The sequence below is a fragment of the Melanaphis sacchari genome, unplaced genomic scaffold (genome assembly GCF_002803265.2).
Source record: "Melanaphis sacchari strain LSU unplaced genomic scaffold, SCAv2.0 Contig31_pilon_pilon, whole genome shotgun sequence".
Lineage (NCBI taxonomy): Eukaryota > Metazoa > Arthropoda > Insecta > Hemiptera > Aphididae > Melanaphis > Melanaphis sacchari.
The window spans coordinates 1,126,224-1,140,390 of NW_020271193.1; the positions used below are offsets into that span (position 1 = coordinate 1,126,224).

The 14,167-nt window shown below is 27.4% G+C and overlaps 2 protein-coding genes and 1 long non-coding RNA gene across 52 annotated transcripts in view; 1 reads left to right on the forward strand and 2 right to left on the reverse strand.

Annotated features, from left to right (window-relative positions):
- The window catches only part of LOC112596273 (longitudinals lacking protein, isoforms F/I/K/T-like), a 169,302-nt gene that overhangs the window by 10,143 nt on the left and 144,992 nt on the right, over positions 1-14,167 (forward strand). The window lies entirely within an intron of this gene.
- Positions 5,919-7,308, reverse strand: LOC112596278 (longitudinals lacking protein-like). Its single transcript, XM_025341866.1, has 3 exons — positions 7,269-7,308; positions 6,516-6,772; positions 5,919-6,402 (listed from the first exon to the last, which is right to left on the reverse strand). The coding sequence occupies exons 1-3, from the start codon at positions 7,291-7,293 to the stop codon at positions 6,136-6,138; spliced, it is 549 nt and encodes a 182-aa protein (XP_025197651.1). The 5' UTR covers positions 7,294-7,308; the 3' UTR covers positions 5,919-6,135.
- On the reverse strand, positions 9,082-13,669 carry LOC112596291. Its single transcript, XR_003114761.1, has 3 exons — positions 12,215-13,669; positions 10,695-10,776; positions 9,082-9,169 (listed from the first exon to the last, which is right to left on the reverse strand). It is a non-coding gene; the product is annotated as an uncharacterized LOC112596291 (long non-coding RNA).

The following is a 14,167-nucleotide window of genomic DNA, read 5'->3' on the forward strand; positions in this document are numbered from 1 at the left end:
ACAAATTAATTACAATGAGCTAATTCAATAAATACTTATAAGCTACTTGTTTAAGTGTTCAATTATATTAGTATTTGAAATTTACCAAAAGCTAGTAATTGAACAAATGTGTAATTATTAGATAGGTACTGATGTATATACTACCTACTCGTATTTTAATATATTTATATAGCTTACCGATATTGGAAATATTTAAGTATGTATTTTTAAGAAAGGTTAAAAAATTGAACAGTTTAATTAAAAAATGATATTAAGAACTGTAAAATCTATAGTTTTTCTTTTAGAATGGCCGAAAAATGTAAATACTCTAAAACAAATTTACAATTAGCTATGGATACCTAGTATAAATACAAAATCACTGTCATTAAATAAAACTTCAATTGAATAAAAAATACTTTTATATATTTTATCATTGAAAGTGCCGGGAAATACTTCTTTAGTTAGAAAATGAGCCATCTCAACTCTCAGTAGGTAATGGAGAGATCGTAAAATAAAATTTTGGATTTTAAATAATGCAAAATTTATTTTACCTTTGAGTAAAAGGACGTTGAGGACTCGGTTCAAAAATTAATTAAAGATTTTTTTAAGCCTACTCCTTTTAAGAACTCTGGACCTAGTGAAAAATGGATCAAGTTATTTAAAAAAAAAAATTCAGAAATTAGAAAAAGAAATACTGTAGTTATATCAAAAGCACAAGCAGCAGTGAGTGAGAAAAAAAATTTGACTTTTCAAAAGTTAGTTGGATAATTTTCTTATTGTTATAAATATTAGATTCTTGGCGTAGCGATGATTTTACAATGTCGTGTGTTATTTAATTCATATCTCAATTTATCTTAAACACTAATAAATTTAACTATGTAAAGTTTGTATTGTTATATTTTTAATTATCAGTGGTACGCGAAAAAAAAGTTTGAGAACCGCTGTATTAAATGATCCATCTGGAATATTTAATTGCAACGAAACTGGTCTTCAAATTTACTACCTATTTATTTTTAAGATTTGCATATTTTAACAAATAAAGTAGGTGACACTTGTGCCACCTAGTAGTTTATGAATGTGTCTCGTACTCCATGTCACAAGTAGAAAACATAAAAAGATATATCCGACAAGGATGGGGTGTAAGTTTTACTATAAAGCGGAAAGAACAAAAAAAAAAAAAAAACAGTTATTAACTTCCCCCTGATTAAAACCCTAGCTCGAGGTAAGTATTTGAGCTAGTCCTTATGATTTATAATGATAGTGTCACCTAGTAAAAAATTCTTAAAATATGCTATGATTTGAGTTGTTTTTTAATAAAGGTAGTTCTTAATTATTCTTGCACTGGGCTTCAAATGCTCAAAAACTAGCACGCTGTGTTCAATCACTAGGATTTCATTTTTTTTTTCTACTAACTAATATGTTTAAGAGTGATTTGGTTTCTTAATAATAATTTTAAAGTACACAAGCGAACCAATCTTCAAGGCTTCAGGTACTATACGAATATAAAATAAAAAACTAATTTATGATTACATTTTATCATGCTAGAATTAACAAAACTTTGACTGTTTAATCACTGGTCTGTTCACCCGGTATAAATTGTTCAGTTGTTCTTATAACTTATAAATTATGGTTTTAAACTGTTAAATTGATAAATATAACAAAAAATAGTGCAACAAAGTTTCATTGATTTAAACTGATATTATTAAAATACCTTTGATAAATTACAAATTGGTTAGATATGCAAACGTAAATATATATATATTTATTAACAATAATTATCAATACATGTATTCAGTTTATATTACGAGATTCAATCGTCGTCATTGTATATTGTTTATGGGCGCAGAAGGGGAAATTTTTTAAAGGAGACTCAAGCCCTAAAACATTTTTTTTTTCGGAAATATAATATTTGGTCTAACAGTTTTAAGTATATACCTATGTATTTTTCAATTATGAACTTAAGTAGGTAAGTATTTACCTATCATACATAGTAAACGTATTTTACGTAAGTATAAATATTATAATGTTACAAGTTTTCAAATATTTTCCTTATAAATTAATAGATTTATTCCATTGAAAAAAAAATAAAAATTGTTTATAAAATAGCTACATACATATTTTATCATTATCCATTTATTTAAATAAATAGGGATATATTTTAATGTAATTTTATACGTCTCTCAAATGTTTCAAAATATTTAATGTCTTTATTATTGATACAACTTTCTGTATTCAAAATACTTAACTTGTTAAATTTATCTTGGTTCATTTAAGTTCACAACCATGTTTTTATTAAAGATGAATGCGAAGGCGTATAGTCCGACATATTTAGTCGAGCACAAGATTTTTTTAATATTAAAAAACACTGAACATATTTATTTTCAAATTTCAATAAAAATAAAATCGATTGAACATACTAATATAAGTAATACACTATATAAAAGATCAACTTTATAGATAAAAGACGTAAGGAATTAGTAGTGTTTGGTAATAATAGTGTTATTATAAATCAATATGATACATGAACGAACTAGCTATTCGTTTGGAGCTATTAAGAAAATGGTTTTGGTTTTCCCAATTGTTGGCCAACTTGACTAGTTGGATGTCGTCGTTGCTATGGTCCTACCATTAGTGATTTTCCAAAAATAATTATATAATTATTTAGACATTATCATAAAATATCTAATCTATTGATAATTAGTAATATTGTTTATTGTAATATTATTTTATTTCATAAATCAATTTCCTTATTGGTGTAAAAAAACAAAAAATACCCGTGAAGATAACTTTTATTATGAACAATATCCATATATTATAATATAGTTATTTTTTGAGGGGGTTTTGAGTGGTTTTAGGGAGTTAAGCACCTCTCCCCCAATTTGTGCAACCGGTATGTTAAATTATTTATTGAGTTACTATGACATGACAAGTGTTTATTGCATTGACAAGATTAAATTAATGTACCTGTAATAATTTTATAATGTCATGAAACATAAATAAAAATACAATTTATTTTATTCAGAAACTAATATATTTTATATTAGTTTTCTTTAAATGACAAGTGTTTTTTTTTTTTTTTTTATAAATTTGTTTTTAAATTACAACATATTGCATTATACTACTCTTACATTTTATCAAAACTAAGCATCTAAATTTAGTGCACAAAACATATACACATATTTTCTAAATAAATAATATATTTGATCTCATAAATAATAATAATAAAAAAAAATTCAAATAAAGGTTAGGTATATAATAGTACGATGAAGAAAATTCAATAATACTGCTCATGTGTTTATGATGTGTTGTGTGCTTACAAAACAAATTAAAAATATTTAACACAGTATGCATACAAAAAACACTTATTGCAAGTAATTATGCTTAAACATAAAATTGTTGTACATAATATTATACTTGGAAGGAAAATACCTTTGGAAACATTGTGAGTGCTAGTAACCTATTAATTAAATGCAAAACATCAGGTACATGAAGATTTACATATTTTAAGATGTTTGAACAAAATAATTCTTCACTAAAATGAACACTATTTGTATGATTAAAATAAAAATATAAAAAGGTAAAATGCATAGTTTGTCTAAAAAATAGGAACTATGAAGAAAAAAAAAATTAAAATTAAATGTTATCTTATGATCTTATGTACTGAGGTGGTGGTATAGATTTGTTATTACAAAATAAAGTAAAAAAGGAAGAAAAAAAATTAAAATATTTTAAGAATTTATCCATTTACATTATATACATATTATACATAACAATATTGTGGTCGAACCATATTAATTATTTAGAATTTGTTTGTACTTTAAGTTGATTATTAAAAGTAAATGTTGTACCTTCAATGATTGCGATTAAAAAAAAAAAAAAATCAATTATATGGGGTTCAATAATTCTAACACAAGTTTTTGAATGGGCTTAGATATTAAAATTATTTTCTACATAAAGTTATTGCCTTTTGTCTTAGTCTCATGTCCAACTAAGTTACAAATATATTGCTTTGAGAATGACATTGCGCACACAATTCTATCTAGAGTGTATTTTTATAAGCAAACATAATTTAATAATATTGTTTCTAGATAATTACCTCCCATTTCCTCTATAGTAGGAATTATATAACATATATTTTTGGTATTAGGAACAATATTACCACCGGAAAAATATAACTTATGCAAGGTTCTAAATCATATAGGCAAGTCTAGTAAAATAATGTGTAGCTACACAAAAAAGAACCCCTGTTTAAACTAACTAGATGAATATTATTATACCCTACAAATTACATTAAAATTATTAATTTGAATAAATTCCTGCAATCGCAAATTTGTACTTCGAGTGTTGGTTTAGTCTTGATGGCTTAATATCTAATGCAATAAGTGATGTAAAAATAATAATAAATAATAATTAAAAAAAAAAAAAAAAAAAAAAAAAGAACAGTAATATTGTTTGTACATTTTGTTTTTTAAAGCTATTAATGAGGTAGATAGATGTACTACAAAAAATAAAATTACAAAAAATAATAATAGTAATAATAATATGATAATTTATATATATATAAATATATCTATATATGAATATGTAAATAAATATTAAAAAAGTAACTAGGAACAAGACGTATAACTTTTTTTTTATACATAGTTACATTTTATAAAATAGGAAAAATTGCACTCATTAACGGATAAACTACTCGTAGTAATATGAGGTAGATTTTTTTTTTTATAGATTTTACATTCAGACAGTTTGTTTCTTATTGCTAATAATTAAACTTTAATAAATTTATTAAATAATATTTAATAATATATATATTTTTATATAAATATATATATATCTTTAGAGATCTTAAGTAGAGAGAGCAACATTGCATTTTTAAAATGAAATAATTATAAATTTTATATTCTTTGGAAAGTAACATTTATGTGTTTTATTCTATTATAGCATTTAAAGAGATAATATCACCATCCACTGTGAGTCTCATTGAAATGAAAGTGTTAAAAACTGGGGAATATCAATTACAACAGTAATTCACGTGTAGCCAAGTTTAAGGCACATTTTTGTAAATTTTTTTGCAATATAAATATCTTAGTATGAGATAGGTAACTTTGGTAAAATTAATGGCTTATTATTAACTATTTTTTAAACATGTATTATAATATTATAACAAAATACTACAATCATAAAGGAAAAACTATCTTTATGATAAATATATCATTTATGCTTAAAAAAACTTTGGTGTGAACTAAATTATAATACATGATTACATGGACGGCATGGAAGTATCTATGTGTTATTGATTATGCAATCCACAAAAATATTAAATGGTCTTATAATTGATTTTGTTAGAAATTTTATGGAAACTCGGATATGCAGACATTTTGGTCCATAAAATAAATTATTATAAAGAGTGTAAATTTGTTCATATTAAAAGAATACATAGTTTGTAAGTTTTTTTAAAATAAATTATCTACATATAACTTGATTTGGATAATTTTTTTTAACTTGTGATTTTTAATTACAAATGGGATGCTTAGCTATTTAATTATAGGTCAAGTTAAAATATTTTGTGTTCTGTGTAGTTACATAATTTAGTTAAGAAAAGAACATCAGTCACTTACATTATATAATACCGTATACATAGATTGATATAATTAATTATTCAAGAATCAGAAAATCTAAAATTTAAATGTAATAAGGAATCTATTGAAGAGCTTTTGTAAATATGAAAAATAACACCCTGTTTTCATGATGCTCCTGTTATGGAATAAACGATAAGTTTTTAAATGAAATTGAGACCTAATAATTATCTATCAAAGATAAAATATCAATCTTTTTTTTATTACTTATTAACAACAATTAAATAAGTTAATTTTTGAAAATACTATTAATATTGAAATTGTTTTAAATTTTAATTAAAAATTTATAACTTAACCTAAATTAAATATTAAAGTAAAAATAACAGTTATAAATTATGGTTTGTACGAATGAGTTTTAGAACCAGACTTTTTAATTTATTTATGTTATGGTTTTTTATATATTCAAAATCATTTGAATATTTCTATAATTAACGAAATAAATTAAAAGTTATGACTCTAGGGGATGGCACTATCATCTCTCTAAATATTTATCAGACCAATGTAGTTATACTAGTAAAATTCAATAAGTCCTATTAAGTTCTCCATGATCGTTGTGTTTCTTTTTTATATGCACTTGTAGGTTACCTTTTTGATGTGTTTTGAGCGGACAGTATGGACACTGGAAGGCTGGTTCTTTTCCACATTCAAGACGTTTATGTAAACTTAAGCTTGTTTTAGAGCGATACCTTTTGTCACAGTCAGGGCATTGAAATATAGGTTCCTTGTCCCTATTATGTCTCCTGTGTCTACCATAGCCGTCATGACCAGATGCATCTGATCCAGAATCCTATGAGAAATGTTTTGTTACAACAACTATTTTATCATCATGCATGTAAATTTATATAAGAACACATTATATCAGTTAGTTCTATGATATTATATTAATAACAAATACTATACCTGCATATCATAAAAATTTTGATTCATCAATGCAGGAATGCCTACGGATGCTGGAGCAATCTTCTCAAAATATCTTTGCGATATTGATAATGCATTAGTTGTTGTCCATGTTTTTGGCTGTTGTGGCTGTTGTGGTGTTTGTTGTTGATTATTCAAGTATTTAATTACACTTGACAAATGGTGATAATTGAAATTGGTCAGATGATTATTCACCACACGCTGTGTGGCAGTGATTGTGGCCATTTCATCGCCTGTAACTGCAACCACCAGTTGTTAATATGAGGAGCAGTGGTGATAGAAGAAGCTAGAGACATGCTCAGGTGCAAAACAAGAGCGTGCGAAAAGTATAAGCCAATTTCACAATAAATACTAATAAGATTATTGCAAATACTACTGAACTACTAATACAGAAACCTACCAGTTAAAATAAAAAAGTACAAGTATTATTTTATTTAACAGATAGGTAAGATAATAAATTATTAATTTTAGTAATAGCTTTTGTCATTATTGAACATCTAACTCTTGATTTGAATTTTTTTAAATTTAGATCGATCCAGCGCTGTAAAAATATTTAATATTCTAGAAGTAAAAACTATGACAGGATGAGAAAAAAAGTATACAAAAAAAAATCAATAGTTAAAATATATCATTTTTAACTACAGCTGTCTATAGATAAGAAAAGAAATGATTATTTAATGTACATTATGAGTGGAATAATAATTTATTGTTGTGATGATAATGCTGTTGACCTACTGTATGATTTGGCTTGTATTAGCATAACACCTGTAAAAAAAAAGTGAATTAGTACATGTTTTTGATAAAAAGAACATAAATGATAATAAGGTACATAGGGATCATTTTTAATATTATAATAAATAAAAATAAATTATATATAACAATTTAAATATATATTTACATGTTTCAGGTAAATGTAACGAAATAATTGTTTTAAGTAAAATTTGAATACTAATCAAAACAATAATTTGAAACTTGTAAGTACAATCTATAAAGAAAAAACTTACAAAACCACCAAAATTATAAGTTGTTTTAGGCTAACAAAAAAATAACCCAACAATTATATTACTTAAAATAAAAATTTAATTACACATTTTTATTAAATAAATAAAATACCATTAAAAACTAATCCATAATACTTTGGGTCATTTGTATAATACAAGACATAACTAACAAGTAATTTGTCATCTTAATACTGTTATAAAATAAAACATTCTTAAGTAGAAAAAATACATTAACAATTTTATAAAATAAAAATTTGTATACAATAGTGTTTGTTTTAAGTATATATCTCAAGTTTAAGATTATTTGTACATGCATAATCTTAATTGGGACGGGATCGAGATTACAATCAAAAATATATATCTCAACTTGTTCTAATAGCTTAATTATCACTTGGAAGACTCAATTTCATTTGTTTTGGTTTGTTAATACTATAAAATCAATTAATACTTTTCTAATAATAATAATAATTATAATAATAATAATAAAAAAAAAAAAATAATAATAATAATAATAAAAAAAACAAATACCTAAAATATAAATGTATTAATGAATTTGAAAAAAAAACTTATTTCGAAAAAAAATATATATTTATAATTTAACAAAATAAAAATTAAATATGTACAAGCAAAATAGCTGAAAAAATAATATTGATATAAAATAAATATATGCATTGCACTTTTATTGCAAATGGGTATTAAAATAATTGCAATTCAATTATGAAATAGGTAACGGTTTAAGTCTAGTGGGGGGACGAAAGAAGAGGGCATTTCTTGGTCATATCAAAAGAGGTAGATTAAACTGATTAATGCATGTTATTTAATCATGTGTATAGTATAATATTTTTTATATTATACATAATAACAAAATAATAACTAACAAATACAAATATGGGTATAATTATTGTTAATATTATCAGTCAAGATTTATCTTATGAGTATTAATGATTATTAAGAAAACTCAATAATTTTGCATATTTTAAATAAAAATGTATAACTACAACAAGGGGGTAGGGGGAGGTATTGTGATAGAATATGACCTTGAAAATTTAATAAATATGTAAATATAAATTTAAACATAGAATAAATATAAATTTTATAAAAATTTAAATAAGTAGTAGCATGTGCCTAAAAAGACATATAAAATTAAATTAAAACAAAAATACTGAGGGAAAAAATTGTATTAATCGCTTTGGACATGCTGTGCTTTAACATGCGCCTGTACAACAGCTTGCGATTGTTCCTCATATTGGGTAGGGTGTTTTTTCTTAATATGTATGACCATATTGCCTTTTTGGTGACATTTTTGTGGACAAAAGGGACAATGGAACATAGGTTCTTTACCACATTCTAACCGCCTATGCATAGCTAAGCCACGACTATATTTGTACCGCTTTCCACAAGTTGGACACACCCATCGTGCTTCTTCGGGTGACCGGTTTGATGAATTTCGCATTCGCTTACCACCAGAACCACTGCTTGGAGTTGTTCGTATAGTAATGGCACCAGGATCTAGGTGATGAGGAAATAAACCAGGTATGTCTTCTGTATCTTGGGATAACCATTCTTTTGTATGCAAACCAGTGAATTTGTAGTATTCAGTAAGTATTAAACGTCTCTGGTAGTCGATCAGTTCAGCTATAAATACACAGCAAAAATTATAATTATAATATGTACAATGTATATATTAATCACAGTACCCAAAACCTGGAGTAAATGATGGTAAGCTTATAGAAGAAATGGAATCATTGTAATTGCCTTATTTGAATAAAGGTAACTGAGTAAATGAAATATGTTAATCCAGCACCTACATTGTTTTATTTTGAATAAACACCGATTGAAGCATATTAATAATAAGCGTACCCGCCTAATGAAATTATTTTGGTTAGTTTAATGTAAGCTTACAAATCCACATCTTATGTAGATACTGTAAGGATGCAGTTTCCACAATAAAATGTATTGGAATTTGTATATTTAATGTAAATCTATTATTATTTATGTTTTACAATTTAAAAATGTTAGTTGGTTAAGTATATATGTATATAATTTTTTTCTTAAAAGCTTAAGAATTGAAGAGTTTGTTTTACAAATAGTAAACTTTACCTGGAGCACTAAAGTTAATGTTGTATACTTGCTAATCCTAGTACGGATACTTCAAAAATATATTTAATTTGTTGATTTCACATCTAGGTTTTAAATAATGGATTTATAATATTTAGATTTTTAAGAATTAATTAATAATGAAATGTTTTCAAAATAATTAAATACCATTTATAATATATACAGTTTTCTAGTTAATAGTATGACAATTACAAAAGGTACCTTTAAAACATAAATAAAAATCATATATTACCTATTAACAACAACAAAGATTTAAGACATTGAATTTCTAATAAATAATTCACACAATATATTAAATTAATTAATATTTTTATACATTCAATACTATGAGAAACTAAAATTATAAGTAAAATCCAAATATCCAATAGTTGTTGATAATATGTATTCATTATTTTTACACTTTTCTAAAATTATTTATCAAATATTAGCTTACCTTATTTAAACAGAAATTATATGTTAAGAACAAGAAAATACCAAAAAACAATTTGTGTTGAATGTTTAACCAAAAGCTTAACATAATATATTTTTTAGTGTCATTATTTAAATATATACCTATACTTTAAAAAGTGTTTTATATTTTATACATTCTAGGTATTAAAATATTATTCTAAAATTATTTTTCTTTTTATATAAATAAAATTATTAAGTATACTTAACTTAAACAATATATGGATCATGCATTTATAATGCATATTAAAATTAATATGATCGACAATAAAAACACAATTTAATATTTTACTATACTTTTGTAAATATAAATGCACTACTTTTCTATTATGTTTTTTCAATAACTTATTTATAATTGATATGCATTTGTTCTATAAATATGTATATGATTTATTTTTTATTTTATTGGAATGAAAATGAAAATTATTAGTTTTGTAAAAAATATACATAATTTGTTTAGATATTTTTATTCTAAAATAACAATCATTTATTTTTATAAAAAGACTAATCAATAACCATTATCAGATTTAAAAAGATTAAACCAAAAGTAAATCAGGTCAATACACTATATTATAGACATAAAATTAAAACTTACTTCTTTAAGCAATCATTATTCTTGTATCAGTATCATTTTTTTTTCCAATAAATTAACTAAATACTCATCAATTTATGATAATCTGTAATAAAAAAAATATTATTTTATTATATTAATTATATTCCTAATCATTTAAAAGAAAAAAAATTAAATTTGGTTATTTAACTAAGCTTGCTAGATACCTATTTTTAAAGTTTGTTATAGAAAAGATTTAAATGAAGGCTATAAAGACTCTGAAATATATACAGTCATAATAGTCAGTACAATCAGAAAAATTAGATAACATATAAATACATCAAAACAGTTTCCAGTTAAACTAGCTTTGATGAAAGAAAAAACAATTTTAGACATCTTTATGAATAAAATACAACTGTATGCTTGATTAGGTATGTTGTACAATTTTAACTTCTCAAATTTATACAATATTTTATTGCGAAATTAAGTTAACATAATATTTGAGACAGATCCACAAATCAAATATATAGTGGTTTAGTGGTTAAATTAATTATTTTAGCTATGACAACTAATTTTTTTTTCAGAAGCACATCTTAAATTATTAAAATAAACAAGCAAGAATTTTTCATAAACAATATTTAATGGTTAACCTCCCTTAAAATAAAGTTTAGTATTAAAATTTTGTACGAAAGACAAAAGATGAGAGTATAAGTTTCAATGAAATATTACATTAATAGATATTGTTATTATTGTATAAAATTAATAAATATATGATAATAGGTATCTACATAGAAGGTGTGTCTTATAAAATCAAATTTAAGAAAGGCATTTCTGTAATATCGTCAAATGTTATGCTCTATGTTAAAGTATTATTATTGAATTTGTAATTCAGGATGTTTGGATCAAAAATTACATTAAAAAAAAAAAAAGTTAAGCATTAGTTATGATCTCTAAGTATTTACCTAAAACATATTTTTTTTGAAATAGGTAAGTTATTAATTTAATTTTTTTTGTTCAATAATTATTACCAATGGATAAATTGAATGTAATTAAATAATATTAAATAATATTCCTAAAATTATTACCTATTTCCCATGATAATTTTAATATGTCCGTAACCTATATTAATACTTTGTAAATCTATTTCACTTAACAACAAGCACCATATATACCTAATCATTAACTCTATCTAACGAGTGGTTGATGGCAAAAATATAAAGTTTAGCTAAGAAAACACAACATTAAGGAATATTGTATTCAGTAACGTAATGATGAGTAATTTATAATAAAAGAAGAGCTTACTGATGTGATCCATTAAAACTGAAAAGCCAATTCAATTGGCTAGGTATCTATATGTGCATGTAATAGCTAGAGAATTGATAACATGATATTAAATCGCTATATCGTTGAAATACAAAAGGGCACCTATAACAGTATTGGTAATCAACACGATTGAGTCATCTTTCTCCACCAAATTGAGTAAGGTATTCAATAATGGTGATTGATATAACAGCAAAGTTACCTGAACTATGTTCATGGAATGAGTGAAATATTGTTTCATTTACCTAGTGTGAAATCGACGATGAGGCGATAATTACGTCGTCCTATAACAGACATTTTTTGATGAACAAGCTCTCCGGAACGCCATTTATCTTCGTCATCTAGAACTCGAGGCAATCCGAACACACCAGAAAACGCGAGCGTGTACGGTTAGCGGCATTCTGCAATGCCGTCTTGTTGTTGTTACTGTTATAGTCGTCGTGTTCATGAATTTTTCGGTAGTTTTCGCCCCCGGTGAATCGAAGTCTGTTCGTGCTCGTCACCGTTTTCGATCACCGTCTTCCGTACGTTTGTTTATTTACACGTCGTGTGCGTGTTGAGTATGCGTGCGTGCGTGCGTGCGCCTTTTCCTGCCATTAGTTCCGGTTCCGTAAATATTTTCATGTATCGGCCGTCGTCGCCAACGTCGTCGAGCCGCGGCCGAAGGCAGTGAAGGCAACCATGGCGGAAGAGGTAGTGGTGGTGCGGCGGTAGTGTTGGTTGACGGACGACCACAACTAGTGGGGAAGGAACCCCCCCGCAAAAAATTTTATCGACCGACGATAGAAAAAATTCACTCTCCTTATCAACAACAACAACTGAACGACACGCGAATACGGAAAAATCAATAAAGGGCCGTCGCCGCGTTGACGACGTCGACGACGCGCGTGCCCCCCCCCACACACACACACAACGCAAGCGATTACGGCCCTTGGCGGTGTAGCCGCCGCCGCGCCGACGTCGTCGGTCGTACACATACGCGTTAGTCGTGGTCGTCGTAAAATCACGCACACGCATTTTGAGTTCGGAGAAATCGGTGAGTGAAGGAATAAAAAAAAACTGAAACGGAATTACGGTAAAAAAATTTATTAAAAAATACACTTGCACACGCTCACGGACGGGACTGTCTTATCACGTTCAGATAATAGCGTTATATCGGGTTTGCCGGACGGAACGACCGAGAACGTACACACAAAATCCCGATAATACGGTTTTACATATTATTATTATTATAATATAATATTGTTGTTGTTTTTCTCGTTGTTGTCTTCTTCGGCAGTGTTGTTGGTATCGTTTCGCGGAGACGAAAATAATGATATGACGTCTAATTATTTAAGAAATGCGCGTAAAACGGCGGCAATTCGAGGTCTTACTAAAACGGTGAATCGAAACGATGAACACGATTAAATAATTTTAATAATTACGAATTAAATATGTTATCGTAATCGTGTCGCCGCCAACAGAGGTGACGGCGGCGGCGATCAGTCGACGACGGCACGCGCGCGTTTATTGAGACTGCTAGCGTGTAGTCGTCGTCGGTGTCGCGCGGCGGTAAAAAAAAACTACGGAGTGGTAAAAAACAATAATAATAATAACCGTGGCATTCGCGCGGCGAGGGGGGAAAATTCTGATCGATGGGTCGTTGTTGTGGTGGGTAAAAAATTCACTGCGCCAACACGGGGAAAAAAAATATTAAATTTCATTCACCGCGACCGTAGCCCGTGAGCTAAGTAGTCGCAGTCATATATTATTATAGTTTTATTTATTCCACCACGGCCCGCCGGCGCACCGCGTTTTGGCGGCAGTGCGCTGGAGGAGCGGTGGCGGCACGCACAGGTGCGCCAGTGCAGGCGCAGGTGTAGATGGGACACCGTCGGGAATTATCGTACAACGGTCGTGGCGACACGGTAAATACCGTGTGCACGTTTCTCTCTGCGCGCTTACAATATTATTTTTGTATATTATCTGTTTTATTTCTTTTTGGCGGCGCGGCAGTGGCTATTAGATTTTTCGTATTCGGTTTTTTTCGGCTCTCTCTCGACCCTCTCAAACCTCCGCCACGTCCTCCCCCCCAACCCGCAACTACACGTACGCACACTCGCACGTTTCCCGTAACCCGTTCGTTCTTTCTCACTCTATTCCCCCACCCCCGTCTACTCAAAATCCGAGCGTTTCTCGACGCTTTTTCTCGCTCGCTC